The sequence below is a fragment of the Myiozetetes cayanensis genome, unplaced genomic scaffold, assembly GCF_022539395.1.
Source record: "Myiozetetes cayanensis isolate MyiCay16 unplaced genomic scaffold, myiCay2020 scf10, whole genome shotgun sequence".
Taxonomy (NCBI): Eukaryota; Metazoa; Chordata; class Aves; order Passeriformes; family Tyrannidae; genus Myiozetetes; species Myiozetetes cayanensis.
Window position 1 is genome coordinate 14,782,825 of NW_026086605.1, and position 25,284 is coordinate 14,808,108.

Here is a 25,284-nt window from a genome sequence, read left to right on the forward strand (position 1 = left end):
GAACTCCAGCAGGCACTGAGCAGCAGGAGATTGCTCAACAGCATAAAGACAGATGAAAATGCCGTGCTGTCTGCTAACAAAGAGTTGCAAACTGTTTTTGGTTATGGGGGAAGTTGGTTCCTCTCTACCCCTCTGGCTGGCAGACACCTCAGGGTCCCTGTGCTCTGCCCGCAGACAGCACAGATGGGGGAGGCAGCTTTGCTTTGCAGCCTTGTCCGACGAGGCTAAAACTCCAGCAGCTTAGCAGCTCTGACAGAGATCTTTATTAGGACAACCCTGACAGAGAGCCCAAACATGAGCACAAACAGCCAAAAAATTTACCATCACGGCTGGACAGGCCAGGAGAAAGGCTCCGTTTGGTAACATGCTATTTTGCTCTGCACAGGCCATGCTAGAAAGGAGCTCATCCTGCCATCAGCAATGGGCTTTCTCAGTGCCATGCCAAACATTTGCCTTCCCTTCAACATTGAGGTGGATCCATACAGCATTGCTCCTAACTGTGTGTCTGCTCTAGCTGCCTTTTCCCCCAGCAAAGCAACCTCTGCCAGTGCTGCCCAGCACCACTGCTTTCCTACCTGTTCTCCACATCTGCTTGGGCTGCCAAATGGCTTTCTACCTCAGTTTTCCAGGAAAAGCAGTGGTAAAAACAGGGAGTCCCTGTTTATAGCCTCTAGTGCAAACAGCACAGGCTGGTGGGCAAAGCATATGGCTTGCCTGCTCATGGCTTGGCTTACTAAGACTGTGTCCAGCTTCGACTTTCTTCTGCCCCACCCTTACTATAGTGGTCCTTTCCCTCCTTATCTTTGTGCCTTCTTGATCTTCTGCTCCATCTGCACAGGTTCCCTTCTCCTACTGTTTTTGAAAAAACATCCTTTTGGAGACATGATCAGAAAAAGAAAAAATATCAAACATATATAAAGACAGCAGTAACCATATTAATAACTTCTCCTAGTTAAGCTTCATCCCACCGCATCCCTGCTTGTCAGCCAGTATGAAAGCATCACACATTCAGGAGCGGGAATGGCATTGCAGCCATCTGTAGCCAGGTAACAAGAATCAGTGCTGGAGGTGACAACTTCTCCCAGCACATGTAAGAAGAGAAGGCAAAGAAGCTGAAGCTGTGGCATGAGCATGGTGAGCATGGGTATGGTAGGACAGCTATTATCTCTACAGCAAGACACATCTGGTGGTATTTTGCAGAACTGGCAGCCCACACTGCAGCGGGAAATGCCCTTGCCTCCTTCACATCCCTGCTCCCAGGCCTGCTGGGTTCCCATGGAGCTGCTTCCTTCCCGGCCTTCAGCAACGAAGGCAATTGGAAAGACCTGGGCAGGTTTCCAGCACTAGCCAGTGTTACTTGGCAGCCAGAGGGTGCTAAGCAGGGCTATAGTAAAATAGCACAGAGTCCATGTTTGGTCTGTTCCCCCCTCCCCTTTCACTTCCCAGGCTGCTTTCCGTAGCCTGGGACAGCAGTGGCAAAGTTGGAACTGTAGTGCTGCCAAGGGATACATGAGGAAAGCTCTCACTTCCCTATGGAGAAAAGCAACACTGATGTGAGAAACAACAGTAAAAAAGGAGAAATGTGAGACCATTAGAGCCTAAAAAGGAGCCATTAGCAAAATCTTGTGTGGGTGCAGAACACATCTCACACACTACTAGGTCTGGGGAGTTAGCCTTATCCATAGCATAGGGATGGAGGCAGCCTGTTATCAGGCAGAAGGTTTAAAGCAAACAAAAGGAAATAGTTTTGCACAGGAGACACATTGAAATTACCTTGTCAAAGCTGAAAGTTACATGAATGCAAAAGAGGATAGGATGAATTCACAGAGAACAGGGGTATCCACAGCTATCAGATCCTGAGGCAGCCATTTGATCACAAATTTCTTTATGTATAGAAGAGAAGGATTATGACATTTCCCTAACTATCCCTCTAGATCCTTGCTCCCCCATGCAGCTGGGGATGAATGCCAAAGCATTGCCTGTTTGATCTGACCTAGCATGACTCTTACACGCTCTAGGAAAATGACATCCTAACAAAGCTTTAATCCAGTGATACATTTGGACATGTTTAAAAACAACGATGAAAGCAGAAACAAACAATATAAGATGTTAGAACTTAGAAACAGTGCAGGAAGTAAATAAAGACTTAGTTTGGAAACTATGGCTAATACATCTGGGATGGATCATATACTCCCCACCCCCCACCCCCCATCCAGATGTTCAAAAATGGAGAAACCTTGAGGCAGTGGGAGAGGAAGCAGGAATGCTCTGTGCCACAGTGGGGAGAGTGAGAGGAATGTGAATGTGAGTCCTGTCCCCTCTGTCGCTGCATGGCTGGTGGTCACAGGCAGCAAGGAGCCAATCCCTCCAGAGCCAGCCATGGGAGGACTCCATCTGATGAGTTCTTTTTAGTTCTGGCCATATTGTTACCAGAGGAAGAATGGAAAATCTGAGGAAAGTTCAAGCTAATAGCTGTAAGAACGAGCAAACTGTGGAGAGTTCATGCTGAAAGAAAAATAAAGACCATGGCAAGCATGTTTGCCTTGGCAGAGCTACAGCTTTGACTGCACATGGAGACACACAGCCCTGTGAACAAGGGGCACAGGCCCACCCTCCTTCACCTGTCTGGGGGCATGGGAGGGTGGGCTGCAGTGCCAGCATGATGCCAGTGGTGCTGCCTGGGGGAGGGAAAGGAAAAATGAGGACAGAGGACTGCATCCATCTAGTTAGCAGCAGGAGAGAACAAGCTGCTTTGAAGAGGTCAGGGTGAAGCTAAAGCAAGGAAGGATGGGGTTTGGCTACTAACAATAGTAGCCAATACTCTCCTCCCGGGAATGAGGCCACCCGTGTGATTTGCCTAGAGCCTGGGAAAGACCACAGTGCCTTTCCCTACCAGGAGGGGATGCTACCATCCACCATGAACTTCAGATCTGACCCAGAAGAACATCAAAGGAACTGACAAGAGAGGAAATCACATCTCAGGACTTTTCCATGTTTAGTGCCAGAAGCTTCATTCCACTACTGACAAACTCCCATCTTCTGGAAAAGAGCACGAAAACTTTTCTGGCATAAGTTCAGAAGTCTTTATTATGATAAGCATACAGAGACTTGTGTGTGCATCAAAACAAAGATCCATTTCTTCAGGGCTGGGCGACAGAAAGAAAACACATGGCCTGGGTGGCAGGAACTGTTGTCCTCAGCATGTCCCCCCAGCCCCTCCTAAACAGTCTGTAGAGCCTGTGACAAAGCTGGCAGCCCTACACATCCTTCCTGGCACAGTGCATGGGAAGAATTGGGGTGGAGAAGGAAGGGGTACACATCCGGCTCAGAGCTGCTCTTGGAGAAGCTGGAGAGCCCTGGTCAGCCCAGACACTTCAAATCAGCCTCCCACTGCAGAGGTGATGGCCCCACTTCTGAGAGCTTCCTTTCAAGTGGAGGCTCCCCTGTGCTTTGCTGTAGGGCCAGAGAAATTAGCTGTAGCCCGTGCACAGAGGAGAGGTAGCTTTATCAGGGAGGAGAGTGAAAGGTACGTAGAGCCTGTGATGAGAGCCAGTTGTTTTCTGCAAGAGGTGAGTGTGCTGCAGGCAGCCAGGCTCTCTCCTCTGACATGTTCCGTTGGCTTTGCCCCACACCCGACACTTGAGTGAATATGGGAGAGGTCACAGAAGTCATCAGTCCCAGCAAGACCAGACTGCTCCTGCACTATCCAAAACTATGAAATCCCCTGCAAGGAACCTTCCCAAAAATGGACCTATCAACATTTGAACCTAAAACAGAGACATCTCACCTTGCTGCAGCACATCTCAAGGCTTCCTAGGAGCTCAGGAGAGCTCTCTCTTCTAGGAGAGATCAAGGTCTGGAGTCTTGGCAGCTCAGCAGTGCTGAATAGTGAATAAATATTTGCTAGACAAGAACATGTGGTGTTAAAAGATGCTTTACCCCAGAAAAGCAAAACAGTACAGCAGCTAGTGGCCAGAAATTAAAGCCAGAAGCTATCAAATTAGAAATAAGGCACAGATAATTATCAGCAAGGCAGATCAACTGTATTAACAAGAGAAGTGATACATTATTACTGGCATATTTGGACGCTCCCTCCACTATCATTAATGGTCTTCCTGTACACATTGTGTGGCTCTGAAACATACATTTGAGCTGAATACAGCTGGGTCAGACACAACACAGAAGCAAAGAAATGAATATTCATTAAACTTGAACTCTTTGACCAAGGATTTTGAGTAGCCTCCATGAATAAAGTCCTGCAATAACAGGAGAAATAGGGAGAAAAAAAAAAGTGATAGACTGTTCTGTGAAGGTTCACATACAGGCAGTGATATGCAAGGGTCCCTTCTTGACAGGATGCCTTCAGTCAACCAGTTCCTGCAGCCTCAGTCTGCTCAAGTGATTTTTCAAATGGCATGTCTGCTGTCACCTTTAAAATTCTAATTCTGGAGAGATCTGGAGAGGTCTAAAAATCACAAGGTTTAAAAAAATTTAACATATTTTGTATTTATCTTAGTTTGGGGTCTTTAGGTTACACTCAAGTCACATTTAAAGCTTTAAAAAAACCCCAAAACTGAAACCAAAAAGCAAGATAATTAAGACGGGAGGGAGTAAGTGAAGACACCAGCTGCTCACCTGGTCTAGAATCAGGAGCTAACAATATTAATACTATGGGACTTGCAATAAAGATACAAAACTTTATGAAAGCTCTTCTCACGGGTTCTGTATTTGTCCTTTGGCATAAACCCTTAGCAGGGACCAGAAAAGCAGACTGGCACAAGCTTGCTTTCCACACCAGCTTCCACATGGAGTTTCTGCATCAATTTCTGAAATGTCCTAATGAATCTGCCAGTTCTCTTCATGGACACAACTCAGCAGCTGCCAGATCCCCAAAGGGATCTCAGGAGAGGAACTGCCATTTTGCAGGTTTCCATGCTGTTCATGGGGAGAAAGGATGCACCAGCACGTGTGGGGAGCTTCTCTGGGGCATCTGCTTTGCTATGAAGACTCCGTATGCAAGGAAGGTGGCACAAGACAGGGTGTGCTGCAAATGGGGCTGTCTGGGCAGCAGAAGCAGCTCTAATCACACTTTTCTCTAGAATGCCTTCCAGCCATGACCAAAAACTACCGTTAGTCTCTCATTTACCTACCTCTGCTGAGAAAACTTAAGGAAGACTGCATCTCTAGCTGAATTCCAACATCTCAATCTATTTGCAGATCAAACAAAAAATGATGAATGGACTAACAGTGTGGTAAAGTGTCATTTGTGGATTGAACTGGATAACCTGCTTGGGGGAATATTCTTTGAACAGTGTGTGTTTCACTGGAGCTACATGGACGGCAAAATAGCTCATATTGAGAGACAGTGATGTACAATGTGGAGCAGCAGCTGTTCTGGAATGCAATTACTGAGAAAAAAAGAAGAGTTGCAATAGTCCAACTGGACAAAACAGCCTCAAAGCTTTCTGTTAAGTGAGCAGACCTGGCCCTGAAATAGATAAATGGGAAACATTGAGTATAGACCAAAACCAGAGGATATTACTTTATACACGCTGTTAATGACTCTACTGTCACTCACTGATAAAAACTTTGGTGTCCCAATTTCAGAAAGATGTAAAACTTTTAAAAGAAGTGGAGTCAAGAGCTACAAGTGAGGTCAGCACAGAGCACTTTACAGATTGAAGATCAACCTGTTTAATATGATATAATGACAACTTGCAAGCACCAACAAGGAAAAAGGGATTTTTTAATAGCAGAGTTACTCAGTCCTTTGGAAATGGGCAGAACAAGGTCCAACAGAAGCTGAAGCCAGCTACTTCAGAGCAAAAATAAGACACAAAGTTTTGGAAGAACAATGATCTGCCCAAAAATCTTAACATGGGAGAGGGTAGATTTTTCCCTTACCTTTACGTCCTTCAATATGTTAGGGCTTCTACTTCCAGGCATGAAGCAGAAATAACTGGGGGACATTTTCATGCCTGGACTGTGCAAAAGAACGGTCTGGGAGAGCATGAAAACTCCAAGTTCTGTGTCTGTGCTTGCCTAAAGGAGAAGGTGTTATTGGGTTTGCACATCCTGACGCCCTCCTCACTGCCTGCACCTTTGCTTGGGGAAACATGTGAAGTTATGTGTTTACTATGCCTTTTTCTCTATAATATCTGCTTTCTTTTGACCTCCAGCACTTACAGGCCATTAGGAGAAGAGATATCCAAGATTTTGTGGGAGGTAGACAGGCACCAGTGGTTTCTGAGTGTTTTTACAAAGATGGATTTCTGACTTACCTCTTTTTTTTTTTTTTTTTTTGGACCAAGGAGTGGAAAAATGGAAGGAAGTGATTTGTAAACCCAATCAATGGCATCATCCTAGTTGTGTGCTAGAAGATGGGCCTCAGTATGTGCACTCACAAGCCCTGGGTCTTATGGCCGTAGGATAAGCCTATGCCATCAGGGAAGGAAAGGCAAATTTTCACTAATTTTGCTGGTGGAAAGCAAAGTTAACCAATGCTGGTTAACTGCTGCCAGCTGTCTATAGGAATATTACTTAATAAACATTTTCCCTAGATTGAAGGCTGCTGTATTATCAGCATAGTGACCCTGGATTGCTTCAGTGGGTCTATACCAGTAGGCACGCTGAGTCCCTGTAGGCATAAGCACTCACTACTGGTCAAGGACCCTTGGCCAGTACAAGCTGTTCCTGCGAAAAACAGCAATGCCTGGCTGGGAACTTGTGTCTTGATGTACCCTAGGGGCATGGGAATGGCTCAGTGTGACAGTGAGCCAGCTTTGGTCCAGCAACAACATCAGGAAGATGTGGGAAAAAGGCTTCTTGCCACCTGCAAAAGGAACTGACAGCCACCAGAGCCCGGCTAAGGGCTGATGACCACCAGCACACTCAGTTTCTTCATCCTCATCCCTTCTTTTCCCAGAGTGGCATTTGGGCGCCTGACCCACCTTCAGGGGCCAGCCAGGTGCAAGTGCTGTACCCAGCTGTAGGGCTGCGAGAGCTCAGGGTGCGGGGAGGTGAGCAGAGGTGTGCTGGTGTGGAAAGGGCTCTTGGGAACAACTTCAGCAGAGAAGGAGCAGGATCACCCTGTGTGTGACAGCTCCCAAGAGCTCAGTGGGATGTGTGACCCTGAGATTACCCTTGCAGGAGCACTGGCTCCCAAAGATTGCTGCCACTTTTCTCTTTATAATGCTGTGCACAAGGCAGAAACCAACAAGCAGCAAAGTTTCATTGAATGAAAGTACAACCCATTCAAGGAGGGGACACCAGCTTGTCTGTCCTTGGCAGAGAAAGGCGGCGAGCCTGATGTCCCAACATCTCTCAGTGCAAGTGTGAGTCAGAAGAAATAAATGCCCTTGTTGTACAGTCAGTAGCTTCAGTGAGAGGAACTCTGCAGTACAGCCTGCTCTGCTGGGGTCTCCTAGCCCTGAGCAGCCAGGGTGACATGGCCCCTCTCCCGTCCGGGTTCTTCCTAAACAACCCCCTTCTGCAGGCACTTGGGCTTGTGAAAGAGAAGCCAGGCAAACAGGAGCACAGACACCAGCACAAGGGAGCACAGCACCATCAGCCCCACGTAGCTGCCGTGGGAAAGAGGGGGCACAGCTGGCTCCTCTGCAGGGATCATGTTGGTCAGGTTCAGCATGTAGCCCAGGGTCCAACCTGCATCACTGCTACCGATCTGAAACAGAAGAGGAGCAGAATCAGCACTGGGAGACGCGGGGGATGCTTGTGGCATTGCTGGGGCAGTGACCTCCTGGGGATACAGGGCCAGGCTGTGCAGTAAGGGTGTGTAGGGTAGAGCCCTCCCCACCACGATACAAACCTGTCCAAGGAAGTGGATCCTTTGCCAGTTATCGTCAGTGAATTCATAGCCATTTTCCAGGAGAGAGAGGATGTAGGCTCCAGAGAAGCAATATTCACTCAGGTACTTTTCTTTGATGTCATGATACATTGTCTTCACCTAGGGAAGGAGGCAATCCCCAGGCTGTTAAACACACCTTCCCACTGTTCCAGCTTGGGCCTGAGCATCCACTGCAGGTGATGGGGGAATCTTCCCCATCTTGCTTTGGAAATTAACCCCAGACATTTATCCTACATCAAAGTATTAGCAGCCATAGTCTACTGCAACAAGCACTACTCACCTCTTGCCAAGGTCGAGCACAGAAACTCTCAATGGTTCTGGTCACTTTGTTCAGGGGAACAGGGCTTGATTCACTGGTGAGGTTCAAAAAGTTCATCACAAAATAGAAAGCAGAAAAAGCCTGAAGAAGAAAGATTGTTTTAATCTGACTGGGCCTCCACATGAGCAGAACAGCAGAAATCCCATTTAAAAAAATCAGTATGTTTACAGATGGAGAAATATAAGAAGCAACATCCCACACATAAGAGCAGGTATACTTTCAAGACTGATGTCATTTTGAGACAACCCCACTGAACTGCTGAGAGGTGGAGGTAGGAATTATGGTATCCTGCAGAACTTCTGTAATCTCTCACCTTTACATGTGCCATTGGCATACAGTGAACGCTGATTGCCATCACAACTGTGATCCAATTTCGGCAACTGAATGAGGTGAACGTGCAACCAATATCACCAAAAAGAGCAGAGGTGATGGTCTGAAAGGACTGTACAGTGCCCCATCATATAATCCAGAGTCCAGAAAACCCCTGACTATGGCCAGTAGCTGATAGGTAGGGGGCAGTTTATGAACAGGGCAAGGGGGTATTAATAGTTCCCCAGAAAACCTCAAAGTCACTGAAGAGTTACAGCTCTAGGACTGATGGTCAGCATGGTCACCCATAATGTGTGTTCGGAGTGTGCACTGTCTCCTCATCATGTCTGGGACGCAGACAGGTGAGCTGACTGGTTTTAGTAGCACTCAAGACACTTCTGGGTGAATTTCAGGTCTCGTTCCACCACTGACCTCAGGAGACAAGGTTTGCGGAGCAGGGGACCTGCCTGCAGCAGTCTCTCCTGCCTCTGGTGCTGGCCATCAGGAAGGACTGCTTAAAAAATGAATTAGTAAATACAGAACCCCGAGGAGTTGGGTTAGAATGGGAACAGTGCAGTACTGGCAGGCCAGTATTTACTGCAGTAGCTCTTTCATGTCTATCCTCACCACAAGTGCAGCACTAATTTTGTAGTTATATGTCCAAAAAGTCACCTTATAAATTATTTCCTGCCTCAGTCATGAAGAATGCACTGTAGCATTACACTGAGCTTCTGCTCTTCTGACATTCTGAATTACAAAGAGTTGAAAACTGTGAAGACTCACCCCAAAATCCCCTTGTAATGGAGGTAGGTATATCCCATTGAAGGAGCAACTGGAGTAAGGACAGCTGGTTTTGTCGAAGAGTTTCTGGATGTTTTCTCGGCACTTTTGATAATCCCCCTCTCCCTCTATGTATAGCTGGCTGAAAGGTAATTGCTTTTTCTTGTCTGATGTACAAGGATTTTTGAAGAAGTCACTTATATTTATAGTCCTCTGATAACCCCGGTGAAAGCATGGGTCAAGGAGACTGCTGCTCTCCACGGTCTGAAAGTAAAAATCAACTCAAGCTGTTACACTTTGTTCTAGAGTAACACCCTGAGAAAGAGCCACAAGGAATGGTGGCCCCAAGGCACTTGTCTCATCAAGTACATCACATCAAGGTGCACACATCAGGTCAAAGCAATGAGGATGGCTTAAGACACTGGCTTTGAGAGGAAAGATGTGGGTACTGCCACAGCCTCCCTGTAGGACCCTGGGCAAATTACTTTCAGCCACAGTTTGTGAAGGTGCTGTTGATTTGGGATTCTCAGAGATGGTAAAATGTCGCCTCCCCTGAGTACTTCAATTAAATGCAGTTCTCTTGGTGTCCTGTGCCCAAGAATCAAGGTATCTCAGATTGGTAGTACTTCTGAAAGTATTGACTGTCACCTCTTTGGGCATCTCATGCCCAGTTTTTATGGAGGACAATGACGTTTCCCTAATCCAGACTAAGCAATGAAGCATTTATCTGGGACACAGCAACTTTTACAGCACCAGTATGCCAAAGATGGGAGGGTCCAGGGTCTCCATGTGCAATTACAGGTGTAGATATACTTGCCTGTAGGTCCCTGGCCAGTTTCTGTTGCAGAGCCTGGTCCTTCCCATAGCAGAGAAAGCTGTGTGTGTACACTTGATAATCCTTGCCATAGAGACGGAAGTAGAGCTGGTTCTCTGGAGACTCAGAAGAGATTTCCTTTGATACAAAGGTAATCTGTGTTGAGGCTCCTCCAAGGTCTAGCGCTCCTGATGTCTCACTTGTGGATTTCAGGGAATGCAGAAGCTTTTTCCAGCCAGACTTTGAAAAAACAATTAATTTCAAAGTAAAACAGATATATCAGGCATGGAGAAGATTTTATTTTGGAGATAAAAATAAAAAAGAGAAAGACTTATGAGAAGAGAAGCCGAAGCACAGAATACAGAAGACACAGGAAGTCCTGGAGAGGGGCATGACACGAGAGCTGAAACAAGACACAAGAAAGACGCAGGCTTGTAAATGCAGAACTTCGATCAAGTCATAGTGTTTGCAGGAGGACTAAGAATATGAAATGTAATACAATTGTTATGAGAAAAAGACAGCCAACTTACTGTTTCAGATCCCAGATGACTTATAAGCTCAGTAGTAAAGAATCACTGTCAGACTTTACAGACACAGAAGTATTTTAGATCAGGAAGTGAGGAGGACACTGTACCCAAGCAAAATTATTGAAGATGCTGGTATTTTATTTCAGTGCTTTAAGCCTGACTACAGTGGTGCAGCCTGATATCAGGATGTACTTGCAGTAACTGCTGAGGCAAGATGTGCAGCTTCCTGATCCCTGGTAAATGGCTTGCAAGGGAAGATAGTGCCTGCAACAGCTTCTTGGAAGACATGATTTACAAAGTGCTGCAAGCCAATTATTCAAACATACTTGCTACAGATATACTACCTGCTTGAAACTGCCCAGAAGGTAATTAATGGTGATCCATCCATAGGCCCCTTCTTCCTGACCAGTGATGATTCTGGCACCCTGGAAGTTGAAGGGAGCTAAGCGTAGTGTCTTCGCTACTGAGGATAAGACTTCGTCAGCTGCACTTTCATTCTCCAACCTGGATGAATGGAAGAAAGAATGGAGTGACTCTGGCTGACAGCTCTCTGTAGTCTATGAGCTTTACTCTGAGTAGGCAGGCTGTAACTACCCACGAAATGTTAATTATAAGAGAATAGTCATTCATATGGGTTATCCAGTTCCAGCTGGCCAGTCCCTCTCTGTCAACACCTTGACAGCACAGCTGCCACCAGGTCTGACACTTATAGACCCTGGAGCTGAGAGTGGTACTTCGAGCAGAGACCAGAGCTCTTGTTCACCTGGAGCATGTGTCCTGTTAGGAATTGCACTGAGGAGATTCCTCTCACTCTTCACCACCACCATTAGAGAAGAAATCCAGAAGGTATCCCCAGGGAGATCTCCCAGGCAATATATACATAACATCAGCTCTGGGTTATAGCCAGAGTTCTGGGGCACACTCACGAAAATCACAAATTAGAATTAAAGGACTATGTGATTATAAAGTTACCTTATCCTCCGATGGCCCCAGGAAGAGTCAAGATATGTGGGGAGTTACAACATGGTTGGGCTTAAAAATTCTAGGTTAGGCCTAATACCAGATTGTGGAGATGTCTGAGCATCCCTTTGATGTGGGGGATGTCTAAGCATCAGCTTGGGCACTGCTGATCTCCTGGTGTCTCTGTGCTGCATCTGGATGCAGGAGATGATTGAAGGTTGGAGTGAGTGGCAAGCTGGGCAAGCAAGGGAAGAGCCAGGAGGACTCAGGGTTCAGAGAGGTCAGCTTCAGAAGAGGGTATCTGGGCACAGTGTGAGCTGTTAGTATCTCCAAGGATTTTTCCCAAGAGGCCCCCACTGAGCATCTATGGTGATCCCAGGTGCAGTGCTGCAGGAGAACGGGACAGGCCCTGCAGTACCTGAGAAGCCGCATGCCAGCAGTTGCTCCGAGGTAGACAGGTGTCTCTTTGTGCTGCATTGAGGGAATCACCTCTTTTGCTTTTTGTAGGCACTGTGCCAGAGAGGGACCTGCATTCTCTGTGGCATGGGAGTAACCTGAGATCCCAGGGCCTGCAAGAAATAAAGACACTTCATTGTTCCAACTCCAAGCACAACCCCACAATGCTGCCATGAGCAGGTGTATTAAACCATATCACAGGCAGCAGTATCAGATTCAAGCACCCCATTCCTGAGAGGCTTTAGAAGTCCTACAGCACCAACTAAACCCAATGCACAGGAGGATGGCCACAGTGCCCAGCATCTGCCACCTGTTCTCCAAGAAGCAGGCTATGAACCGGTAATGAGGACTGCAGTGAAACAAACCGTTTCCTGAGCATGTCCTGAACAACTGCAGACTTTTTTGTCTGCCTGGGAGTACCCTGGATCTGTGCCTGAAAATCCCTGACCCTTCACTCTGCTGGGCCCTCAAGGGGCAGATGCTATCATTTGTTTGTGTACTTTACAGTCACACTACAACACTGGGTGTTTTGCAGCTATTGCCTTTCATGCTAACACAAAGAAAAATTTGTTGTCCTTCTCTACCACATGTCCCCTGAACTGCCCCAGGCCCGGTGCCTGTGCAGCAGTGAAGCCCAGGCTGCACTCGCTCCAGGTTCCATATGCTCAGTGTGCTGCCCATGACATGGGATGGTGCAGTGCTGAGCAGCTACTGCAGCAGCTTGATAACAGCATGGCTCTTCCCTACACTGTGGGGGCTTGAAAAGACCCCAGGCACGTCTGACAACACCTCTCATCCCTTCAGAGTGCAATGATCCATGACAGTCTGTGCTGCTCCTTGTTGTGTGCACCCTCAGGCTTCATTTATGCCTTCCTGAACCATAAAATATCTACACAGCAATTAAATAGAATAAAAAATAAACCATGACATGCTTAAGTTGAGCAACCTTGGGCCTCAAGTCCAGTGCCTAGCTTGCACAAAAGCCTCGAAAAAGAGCAAACTATGCCCTCCCCTCTCACTGCCTGATGTTCATCAGCACTTCAGCAAGAGTGCATGCTGACATTTTATTTATTTAAATACATTCTTTAGTATAGATCTTTCCAAAAAGCACTTAGTTCCAAGCATTCTAAAAACAAAGGAAAAAGTGGATCCATTTTTCCCCCAGGAAGGTCAAACATATACAGCTCCCCATGGGAAGAGGTAGGATATACATTAGCTCACAGATTACAGAATCAGAATACTCGCAGGATATTCTGAATTGGAAGGGACTCACAAGGATCATCAAGTCTAACTCTTAAGTGACATAACACTGTTTCAATATTGACCTCTTCTGGGTTTCTCCTCCCCCACCCTTTGATTGCATTCTCTCTTCTTCATCCCATGCCCCTTCCATAGCTCCCTTTCCTCCTCTTACCTTCAACTTTACACACCTCCACCTGCTTCACCACCCCAGTGTCGTTCTCCTTCTCTGCTGGCCACTCGTACACATAGAGGTTAGTGTGGGACGATCCTGCATCCAGCACAATCCCATACTGTGGGCAAGACAGAGCCACTATCACACCTGAGGCACCAAACCAGACACAGTATGTGCTGGCCTCCACACACGGCGGGACCAGAAGCGAACAGCTTATCTGGCAGCTGTGGCAATGTGTGTCATTACTCTTAGCGGTAGTGCTTCAGTGTAAAGTTTCCACCAAAAGATACAAGAGCAGAAAAGCAGCAAAATTGAGACTGATTACTTAAGAGATGATCCCCTGACAAAGATGTAAAACAAGATGTTGAGGTGCATGGAGCCAGAAAAAGAGGTTAGCCAGACCCAGCAAGGGCAGCAACATGTCCTTGAGCGCTATGAACACCTAACTCCCCAGCTTGTTTTCTTTTAAGAGTACCAGCTTATAATACCTTAATATTCTTCGGAAGTGGCTTGTTTTGGGTCACTGCTACAGCAATTAAAGCAATTACAGCCAAAGTAGAGAGGAATCCCAGGATGAGTAGAATCTTTCTTGTCGAGGACATCTTTGGTTTGGTACCTGTGACTAGAGCAGAAAAAAGATATTAGTATTCCAGTAGCTCATCTTACCTCACACTCCAAAGGTCTTTAGGCACATTCCTGCAGGCTCTTTCCACTATGAAGCCTTTGTCCATCCCTGTCCCATCTCCTACTCCACGTCCTTGTGTGGGATTTCTTAGAGGCAGAGCTCAGTCCCCGGTGTCCTGCAGATGTGCATTCATGGGCCATGCCACATCTCCATGATCCGCCCTGTGCCCAGTGTATTTCCCAGATTTATAATCTAGATGTAAATTCAACAGATATAACAACTAAATAGCACTAGTGGACATACTTGCTCTTACTGTGACAAGAAATCCATTTCTACCCATATCGATGCTCCATACTCAAAAGCACTGATCACTGCTCACATGGATACTAATTTCTCTTCTCCTTATACACAAATACTGTAGGAGATGTTTAGAAATACATTACAGGATGGTGACAATACTTCAGTGCAGGCAACTACATCAACTACTGTCACACTTCAATAAGGTAAGGTGACTGAACCTGTTCTGCATCTGCATGCCAGAACTGGGGCTCCAGCAGTCTCCAGACCTCAGGTGATACCAGGTCAGTGCTCCAAATCCATTCTGGCACCTCATGTCACGCATGCAACTATGAAAAGCATGTAAGTTCTGATCAGGGCCATCTTCTCACTGGTCTGGTTTTATGAGAGGGGGTCCCAGGCGCCATAACTATATAGTGTTACCTGACCTTACTAATGACCCCAAATCCTAGAGTTATTTTCAGAAGTTAGCCCAAGTGAAAAGAAGCAATGCACCTCTGGAAATCTCTAACTATTGACAAATAACATCTTCCCACCTACCTAGAGAAAATGGAACCTAGAAATGCCAAGAGAGCTTGCTTTGAAGATGCTGCAGACATGTCCATTGGAAACATAACACAGACCTGGAGGTCTGTGCTCCCTCTCATCACACTCACATGTAAATCTGCTGAGGCTAACTGTGAAATTTGGAAGCTTGTTACACTCACATTTTGTGAGTGCCTGTTAGGGGCACAGCATGCTTGCCAGTATCTGCAAGAATGCAGCTTGAAAAAATAGTCTAGTGCACATACCAGACAGTAGGAAGTAAGAATGTATTTTATCCAGCTTTATTCAAAAATGCCCCAGAACCCAAGGCTTGAAGCGATTAGAAACAGCAGAGCGTGACAGCTGGGAGACTTTTCTTCTTATTGGAGAGAGTAGCTGGCTCAGGTTACGATAGCACTGAGCATGTCTGTTAAACAAAGATTATTTTAACCCAAGGAAAATGAACAAAACCAGATGCTGTAATGTAAAATTAGCTGCACAGTATAGATAAGTTAGCGTGCTTGAAAAATGAAAGTGCTGCTGACAGTTGCACAGCACATTCACACAATTATTGTCACCCTTACTCTGAAATCTTGCCTAAAGGCAGCCACTAAAAGTTTTGTTGAGTGTTTGCTGTCATAGGAACGAAGGCTGGGTGACTTTGCACAACTTCTAAGATTTTCAAATTTCCTGTTGTGGTGGGTATTGTCTGACTGCTGTATCTTTTCAGCAGCCACACTCCGAAAAGTACCAGCATTAGCAGCAAAGCAGGAACAATTTTCTCCCTATAATGGACCATTCCAATAAACACCTGTAGAAATCCCTTGTCTGTAGGCAGAGACATAATGATAATTGTCTGCGTCCCACCTGTAGCTTGAGATCAGTCATTTTTTTGCCAAGGCACTTTATTTCCTTAACCCTGAATATGACTCTTGCCTGAATTTTAGTTCAGGATCATGAGACCTTTTCAGGACTCTGCGGGTTGTAGAGATGTGATTTCATTGCTGTATCCCGTATCAGAGTATCCATCTGTGAACTCTTATGCTACTGAGGAGCATTTTACTGAAATGTTTCATACAAGAAAAGAATGTACAGAATGATAAGCATAATCCAGAAGGCAGCCTAGCAAAGTAATAACCTTCTAAATAGTACTCAAAGTGTACATACTGAATACTTGATTATTTAAAAAAACCAAACAACAAAACCCAAACCAAACAACAACATTGCAAATCCAGGTAAGGAATTCAATGTCATAAAAGTTCACCTGCCATTTGTTCAGAAAAGTGAGGCATTTCAACAAGTTCCCTTTTCTGTGCACTTGGTTACCTCCATCAGCTCTAGGTTCTGCAGTGGCTAAAGAATGAACTTATTCTCACTTCTTCCAGCTCCTTTGAGTTTTAAATTCACACCACTGTCATGCAGACACTTCCCAGTGTCCACCAAGTGGAGCAGTACTTGACTGCCTGGTTGCCAGACTCCAGGACTTTTCTTCCATTAGCAGTTTTTCCTTAGCTAAAGATTAAGCAGACATGATCTTCTGTTTCTGTGCCCAGCTAGACCCCAAATAGAGACAGATCTCTACTCTTTCTCCCATACTGCCCTCTGTAAGCAGTGACAAAAACATAAGGCCATAAGTAGGCATAGAAATGATGCTGCTTTTCTTCTCTCCAGCCTCAGAGCTGCTTGGTGCTGGAGCCCTGCCCGGCTGCATGGGCATTAAGCACTCTGTAGATGTTGGAGCACAGCCCAGCTGCTCAGGCATCTCTGTCTGTTTCTAATTTTGGTCTCTTTGCTTTTTTTGTAAGGGCTACCATTGGTTCCATCCAGTGATGGTCTCAAAACACAACCAGATCTAATATCCTTTCTGTCTCTAAGACAGAGAACTGAGAAGGATGTTGTCAGCCACTCCAGCTGATGGCAGTTTTGCTGCAGAAACCCTGTTGCTCTGTGCATAACCCAGGAAGGACCACACCAGTGTGGGAGACAGCTCTGTGAAGGCAAGGAAGCAGGTTTGACTCCTTTGTCTTCCAGAGCCTCAAGACAAATATGAAACTACCCCTCAAATGACACTAAGTCACTGGCAGCTCTCTCTACCAGGAGATGTCACTCATAGCCAAGGCTGCACACCTACCAACTCTCTTCTCACCAAGCAAGACTTAGGAACAAAAGTTAAAAGGAATCAGGCAACCAGCTGCTTTTAGAGATGAAATAAGGAGCGACTAAGGCTTGTTTGAAGACTGAAATTAGGACTATCAAGGAAAGATGCTGTCCATAGTCCAAAGCCATGCTGAGTTCAGGTAACCTCACTGTAACCCATCATCTCTAATAAATACAAATGTTTTTGTAAACTCTGGCTTAGCACAACAGCTAAAGTTGATGTGTGATCTTTCCTTTGGGTGTTCACACTCAGTCTGTTACAGAAGAGATCACAAGAGACTGTAAAGCAAGGCCATCACTCTTACACTGCACAAGTGCCACACTGACAGAGACAGTTCCCACCATCATCTTTATGCTCTCAGTACACCTCTGTATGTTCAGAAACATTCTCATTTTTGGTCCTTATTTATTTATTGCTAGTCTATTCCTTCTGTCTATGTTTCACTTTGATCTCATAACTTCTGCAACTCTCAATCCTCTTGGAATTTATTCTCTTAGTCAACTTATAAACAGTGATCCTTTCTGGATTTTTGTGTTTCCAACCTTTTCCATCTACCCAAAGGGTCCAGCAGCACTTCTCTGCATGCAGAATAATCTGCTTTTATTTTTCTTGAGCATTCTGACCAGGGCCACAAGGCTAGCCTTGCACAGTAATGAACACAGGACATGACACAGTTCCAGCCCAAAATGAAGTGAGGTAGGGACCTGTACTACGTCAGAAACATGACCATATACCATAATGGCCAGAGCTAAGTCAATGCAGCACCTTTTCCATAGAATCCCAGGAAATCCACCTAGTAGAGAGGGGCTTGGGCAATGCAGTCTGTGCTCATTTACTATCTGCAGGGTTTCATGTCTGTGGAGTTCTGTCAGCACTGATGTCAGGGAAAGGGCATAGGACCAGGCAGCGCTGCCGTTCAAGGTGGAGAGGGGATACACACATTATCCTCCTGGAGAGTGAAAATGAGATTTCAGTAGTCATTAAGCTTTTCAGGCTGAATCGCCTGAAAAACTCACCAATTACTCCGTGAGGTTGCTGAACTTGCATCAGGTTTTGATGCACGTTACTCAAAAGGCACTCCTGTCTTCAGACTCACCACAACCAAACATTTGAAACCATAAACACTCAGAAGAACCACACTCTTTCATTTATCAACCCTTTTATGAAATTTCCTCTGTCTCCAACTGATTTCTTCCCCATTCTTCATCTGCCTTTTTCATTTAAACATGCTCTTATCCAGGTTACCTAGGAAGATTTTGCAAAGTAATGTAAACCACCTGTTTCAGGCCAACGTGTCTTAGGCTGTGGAGAGGCTCAGGTTTCGCTTAGAATATACATACAAACACATATACAGTAAGTCAATGGCTTTGGTTTAAGAGGGTTTATTTCAAAATCTCAGGGCAAGACATTGAGCATGTTAAAATTAGCATTTAAGCTCCAGATCAGGATTTTTATAACTGTTACATGGAACGGCGTGGGAGACTCTGCTCCAAGTTTTAAGTATTCATATGGCAAAGATTGTGGCCTAAATACTGGTGTGATCTCTGACCCTCCTAGTAGTGCTATGTAGAATAATAAATACACATTTACTGGATTATGTTTAAATACTTGTAAGTGCTGAAGTACAAACACTGAAGTGTCAGCAAAACTGATAATCCAAACAACATAATGGGTTTTTTGGATACTGTCTTTCAGAGACATCTGATACTGAAATCACGCAACCCTACATGTCTCAAATCCTAGCAGACTCCTATGAATCGAGGCTACATAGCCGGGCAGAGTGCTTGAACTAATCTGTCCCATGTACACACATACCTGTGCACTAGTGAGCTGGAAGATAGAGTATGCCTGTCTCTGAGATAACACCAAGCTAGGAGAAAAGCTCACTGACACATAGGACTGGAACTGAAAATAAATTTGACAAATAGGGGAGAGCCTAACTCACTTAAGGACAAGAGAAAATATGATATTTAGATAATAGCCATCACTCAAAGACAGCGTGGTAAGCAATCTGTTAAGTAGCTCTTCTAGAGAAAACATTACTGCTGATATAGCAGTTTATAGTAATCCTTCCCTCCATCTAAAGCTGGTAAAGTCTCCCGTGAGGTTCTGTGACCAATTTTGGACACTGCCTTTGAGGAAAGATGTAGACCACTTGGAGAAACTCCAGAAGAGAGTAAGAAGAAAGATCAGAAGTCTAAAAGTTTGACCTATGAGGAAAGATTGAAGCAATTGTATTGCTAAGTTTGGAAAAAAAGAACAAGGGAGACTCATTAATTGTCTTCAGACAAATGACATCTCTATCTGCCAGCACTGTGATAGCTGATCCTGCCTTAGGACAGGGCTGGCTGCTGGACTTTCTCCCAGCTCTGTTTCCTTGGTTCAGGAGGCAGGGTGTCAGCAAAAAGAGGCCAACGAACTTGTAAGCTGTGCTATTAGCAAAGGCCAATGCAATGCCTATGCTCTCCTTGTAGGATACAGATGCAGTTGAATAAATGTGTTCCCTCCTTTCCCCAGCAAAGGCCCAGGTTGCATTCAGTCATAATTCAGTCATGGCAACCATCCTGCAAAATGCTATCCATGTGTACAACACTGCTTGGTGTGGGAGCAACTCATCCTTTTGCTGCTTTTAGTGTTGTGACTGGGATATGACCCTGGGAAATTGCACAAGACACACTGGATGAGCCCTGTTTTCCTGGAAAAAAGAAAAGTACATGGAAATCCTGGAGAGCTGGCAGGTGCTAGAGGCAGCAAAAGCTGAGCAATGGCATCAAGAGACAGACACAAAGAAGCGGGTAGCACACAGGCCCCTTCTCTGCCTTCTGCATCTGCCCAGAGCACAGAGGGGCTTTGTGCTCAGGGCAGTCCCACGGCCCTGCTTACACCGGCCCTGCGACACTGCTGGAGAGGCAACGCCCGGGGAGGTTCTGGGCACGAGCCCCAGTGACCCGGACTGCCACACCAACAAATCCCCCATTCACCCTGTGCACAAAGCAGGTTCCCCTGTCAGAGACCTTCCCACGGTGCCCTACAGTGCTGGGTATGGTGCTCAGCCTCCCTGGCTCTCTGCAAGGCACTCACACTGCCTCCCACCTTGGCATCACAGCCCATCTCCCTGCTACTATACACTGGCCCCACCAAGCTTTCCCGATGCCTGCTGATTAAATAGTGTCTCAGCAGGAAGATATTCTTCTGGCTTATGTTGCAGCAGTCAGACCCAGACATTTAATATACAACCAGCAAGCGGTAGGATACTGCTGACACAGTGACCTTTAGACAGTTATTTTTCATATTTATATGGTGTTTACTGAACTTCTGTGCCTGTACCCTACTTCTGCTTTGTACTCATTTCTTTAGGATTCTCAATTCAAAGAGGTTTTTCAAATCGGAAAAGAAAACTGTTATCAGTTACATCAGTCTCCTGTCACGAAACTTCTGGTATTAATTTGCTACCAGCCCATCAAAGCTGTATTTTAACTGGAGATTTATTGCCACTATGCACAAAACTTGAAGTTTCATCAGAAAATATCCAGGGAGCTCCAGATGGCTTCCCCTCCTCCCTGGTTTATCAGCTAAGTTATTTCTTGAATATACCTGACTATCACATGATGTGAAGGTGTTTATTTGTCTTTCGAGAGGAGGGGGAAGAAACGTCAAACTCTGACACCTTTTCATCTTTGTCACTGATAGTTCTAATACACTGCCTTGCAATGGGTGCACAGTGCTGCCAGGCTTCCTTTTGTGCTCAAGATCCTTACATTCTTCTTTGCTCTTCTTAAATCTCTGGCCATGATTTTTACCTTATGTTTCTTTTGACCATCTTTTACGCTTTCCAACTTTAAATTTGCACTAATTTTATCTTCCCTTTTTTTGCCTCTAAATATTCATCTTTAAGATATTTTATTATTTTTCAAATTGACATAACTTTCAACAGTTGGATTATGGCTTCTGTGGAAGAGCATAAGAAATTAATAGTCTCCTTCTGATTAGCATTCCTATTTGCCCACTTAAAATACTCCGCTGACTCAGCTAAAGTATTTTCTATTTTGTGAAGTCACTTCTTTTAACAACTAGACATTGTTGACACAGAGTAACTGTGAATTGCTTTTGTAATAATTCAACATTCTCATTGCAATGTCTCTTTTTTGTGTCGAAACGGGCCAACATACATTTCTCTTGAGCTGGAAGTATTGCATTGCAAATTATGAAATGATCAACCTCAGTTTTGAGGAATTACCCTGTCTTCCACTAAAATCCACCATTGTATCAGCTTTCCTCATCCCAATATAGACTGTCACTCCCTTCCCTGTCTCCAGGTGGTAACAGGCACTAAACCTCACCTGCTTTGGTCACGTAGTCCCGGTTCAGCACTAGGCAGCAATTGTGTACAACTATTGAATTATTGTTGCTGTTTAAGACAGCTTATATTGGAAGATGGGTGGTGAGTGAGTCGCACTACCGTTTCAGTGCAGCCCACCATTCCCCATGTCCCACCAACCACCCACACCAGAGCAGTATACAATTTGTCATGGAAAAACAAAAGAGAGGAAGCAGCTTCCAGAACAACTGCTCCACCCCCCCCCCTTCAATATCTACACTGGGCCAGCAAGTTCAGAAACTTTCTGGAGAACACAAAGTCCTGAGCACTGCAAATACTGCTATGCCCCACAGGAAGTTCTGACAGGCAGAAGGAGTGCAGAGAAAACAGATCCCTCATCACCCACAGCACACTCTGCACTCAAGAGCTTACAGCAGTGTCGAAATACAACACCCAGAAGCCACCAGTTTCCCTGTACGCCTCTCCACTGAGGGTCTGAGGCCGCCAAGCCTCTTGCAATATCTCGAAGATGTTTTTCTCTGAATTGCAGATTCCTGGGATCACCTTGTGTGTTGAACAACACTCCTGCTTGCAGGGGCTCATTTCCCTGGTTTCCAAACAAAAAACACAGCTGTCCAAAGTGCCACATGTGAGCAAGCAGAGCCACTGCCTGTGCAGCCAGCAGGAACGCGAGTTTCCCGAGTATTTCTGCACAGCAAAGCAATCAGCTTTTCTCCTGAAGTTTCACTTCCCATCCAGGAGCAAAAACAATTGGAGACGGACCACAGAAGCACAAACACTGTTACAAGCTGGTGCAGCATCAACAGAACCACTGGCAAAGCCCCTGGATGATGATGCCCATTCCACAGCAGCCCCTCATGCAAGTGCATAAGCTGCAGTGCTTATCTGTGCCTGGGATTTTGTCTACATTCTTTGAGGAGCATATCTGAATCCTGCAAGATACCCAGGGAGCTTTTCCTCCCTTAACATGCGCAGCACCCATTTGCAGCAGAGAAAACTGTAGGCACCTTCCATTTGCAACTATCCTAGTAGATGAAGCAAAGGCCCCTGGCTATCCAGGCAGGGCAGCAGCCCTGCTGCCTCCTTTCAGTAAGCCGGGGTTAGGGTTGCATGGATAAAAAAGACAGCACTCTGCTTGAACACTTCCCAGTTTGCCCCCATACCTCCAGCTGTCAGCACTGCTATCTCCAGTCCTCTTTTCCCAGCACAGGACAGGGAACAGCTGGAATAGTTTCTGTCTCCTGATGAGGAGCACATCCACTGTCCAAGCCTTGTGGAAAAATATACTGATTTCTCAGAGGTCAACTTTAATAACTGGGATTCCCACAAACAACGAGGAGAATTCAGTTTATGATATTTGGCATGAATATCATGCTCTGTTCCTCATCCTGCTACAATTTCCATTTCAAATAGCAGGAAACAAATTATCCTGTGGCATTTCTAGTGACAACCAATGGGAAGGAACACGGGATCAAAGCCTGTTGCGGGGCACAGGCCTTGACAAAGTTCCTGAGCGTAAGAGAAGAAATATTTCTTGATGTTACAAAGGTAATAAGGTAAATATGAATCTAAATTTTCACAGTCAGAAGAGCACTTTGAAAAGGCTGGAGCCTCATGCCGACATGTAACAAAAGAGCCAAGGAGTTTTGCTGGATGAATGGGCTGGCACAGGATGTTATTAATCTCTAAAGTTCAGATTACTTATTACTGGGACGTGCAGTGAATCCCAAGGGAAATCAGGCTCAGGAAAAGAAACCCATTTAATCAAACCACAGTTTGGCTTTCAGTCCGTATGTCTTCATTAATCTTCCCTGCACCTCCCCCCACTGTCCTTGCCTCAAATATTTCAAAATACAAACACAAAATATTTTGGATAAGGCAGCATGGGCACAGAGGGACAGTCAGAGCAGCCCATCCTTCTGACAAGTCCACGAGCTTAATCACAGAATATTCTGAGTTGGAAGGGACCCACAAGGATCATCAAAGTCCAACTCTTAAGTGAATGGCTCACAGAGGGATTGAGCTCACAACCTCAGTGTTATTAGCACCAGGCTCTAACCAACTGAGCTGATCTCAGGGTCAGCTGTCCCATCTGCGCACATTATGTGCAAGGGGCTGCAGCAGAAGCACCAAAGCATCATCACCTCTGGGTGACTGAACAGCCTCCAGGCATCTGCAGACACTGCACCCAGGACTCGACCTGGCAAATGGACCTCACAGCTCTGAAATCTCACTGCATCTCCCCCAGAGAAGTAAAAGGGGGAGCTCCTACCAGCTGCTCTCCATTCCCAGCAAGGTGATGCAAGCTGAGAAGTTCCACACCCCCTCCAGGTTTCCATGCTCTAGCCTGGGAGTCCAAAGATTCTTACTGGGACACAGAAATCAACACTCCCCACTGTCAAAGCCAACAAAACAGAGGTTACTTCAGCTGATGAAACAACAAGCTTGTGACATAGCTGCTACAGGAAAGAGGACAAATCCATAGCACAGAAAAGAGACACCAGCTGGCTCTGTGAAGATGAGCACAGCTCCCCAGCAGAAGGACTGGCCAGCAAACCTGAGCCCATTCAAAAAGTAGCTACAGGTCTGCTGTTTCCTTCCTGCCACTGTGTTTCCCAGCTTCTTTCAGCACCATTCTCCCTCTGATGTGGGATGGGAAGTCCCAAGTTCAAGCTGGAACCTACCTTCCAGCCGCAGGATCTCCAGCCCAGCTGCAGAGCTTGCAACAAATTCACATGAGCACATAGTTTCCTCACATCTCCTGCAGGAGCAGGGACATTGAAATAGTTATTTATTAACAGCTCTGGGACAAACGAGCAAGAAAGGAAACAAATCCATTTACAAATCAGCAAAAGAGAAAACTTGTGACTCTAATGGTCTCCTTTGTAATTCCTTAAATGTGGCCTGGAGCTGGCCTGGCATCACTTCTTGTGATGCTGAGTCAGCAGAACAGCCCCACTTGTGCAGTAAATACCCTGATAAGAGCAGAATAGACCCAAAGAAGAAAGAACTAACTTATGCCACATCCAGATTTTTCTTGGCTTCTGCTAGGATTTGGGGAGACTGATAGTGTTCTCACCACGAAATACCAAGCAGTGACTCACATAAGCATCTATCTCTGCAATCCAGGATATATGCTTTCCTCTGGGACAAGGTGGAGACAGGATAAAGACAGAAAACTCATGCAAGAGCTGTCTGAAAGAACAGCAGTTGGTGCTAGCTGAGCACTCATATAGGAGCATACCAGTCCTGAATACTTTGCCAGACTTTGTCCTTTGATAACATTTCTCAAGGGGGGGGGAAGGAGAACAAGAAAAACAAAACACTGTTTTGTTTAACAGTTACCCATAGCAGAGAAAAGCTGAGCTAAAGTTTCCAATAGTTATCAGGACAAATTCTAAATTAGACATGCAATGTACCATTTTTGAATTTAAAACTGGTTGGACAAGAGTTCTGTCATGGATTGAAAGCTGTGTAATGAACACAAGGCAACAGATCAAGATGATGTTACAACAATAATAATAATAATAATAATGGCCAGTCTTCGCGAGCGAAGATCCGGGGAAGGTCTTTCCACCTTCCAGCCTGCGCATTGGATTTTTTAGGTGAGACACAGTGTGCGCGGAACTGAGCCCACCCTTTAATCCTAAGGTTCATCTGCCGGGGCCAAGCGAGCTTGGACGGTGGCAGCGAGGTCCTTAGGACGTAGGTGGGTTGCCTTTAAGGGCTAACGAGCCCCACCTACCCGGGAGTGGCCCTGACCGGGAATCGAACCCGGGTCTCCGCGGTGATAGCGCGGCGCCTTTACCCCCTAGACCACCAGGGGCTCCATGTTACAACAAGAGTGTTTTAAAATGCTCAGTATAGCAGTGATATGGATGAAGGAGTCAAGGCCTC

The 25,284-nt window shown here is 45.7% G+C and overlaps 1 protein-coding gene across 7 annotated transcripts in view; it reads right to left on the reverse strand.

The window, feature by feature from the left end:
- Positions 1–3,061: 3,061 nt before the first annotated feature.
- Positions 3,062–25,284, reverse strand: part of ENTPD1 (ectonucleoside triphosphate diphosphohydrolase 1) — a 45,026-nt gene continuing 22,803 nt past the window's right edge. For all 7 annotated transcript variants that reach the window (XM_050338920.1, XM_050338888.1, XM_050338889.1 and 4 more), the window contains 9 exons: positions 13,932–14,065; positions 13,444–13,561; positions 11,992–12,142; positions 10,958–11,117; positions 10,096–10,326; positions 9,276–9,542; positions 8,145–8,264; positions 7,826–7,963; positions 3,062–7,681 (listed from right to left, as the gene is read on the reverse strand). In XM_050338920.1, the coding sequence (XP_050194877.1) occupies positions 7,475–7,681; positions 7,826–7,963; positions 8,145–8,264; positions 9,276–9,542; positions 10,096–10,326; positions 10,958–11,117; positions 11,992–12,142; positions 13,444–13,561; positions 13,932–14,045 (1,506 nt within the window). In that variant the 5' untranslated portion in view covers positions 14,046–14,065 and the 3' untranslated portion in view covers positions 3,062–7,474. The remainder of the gene's footprint in view (positions 7,682–7,825; positions 7,964–8,144; positions 8,265–9,275; positions 9,543–10,095; positions 10,327–10,957; positions 11,118–11,991; positions 12,143–13,443; positions 13,562–13,931; positions 14,066–25,284) is intronic.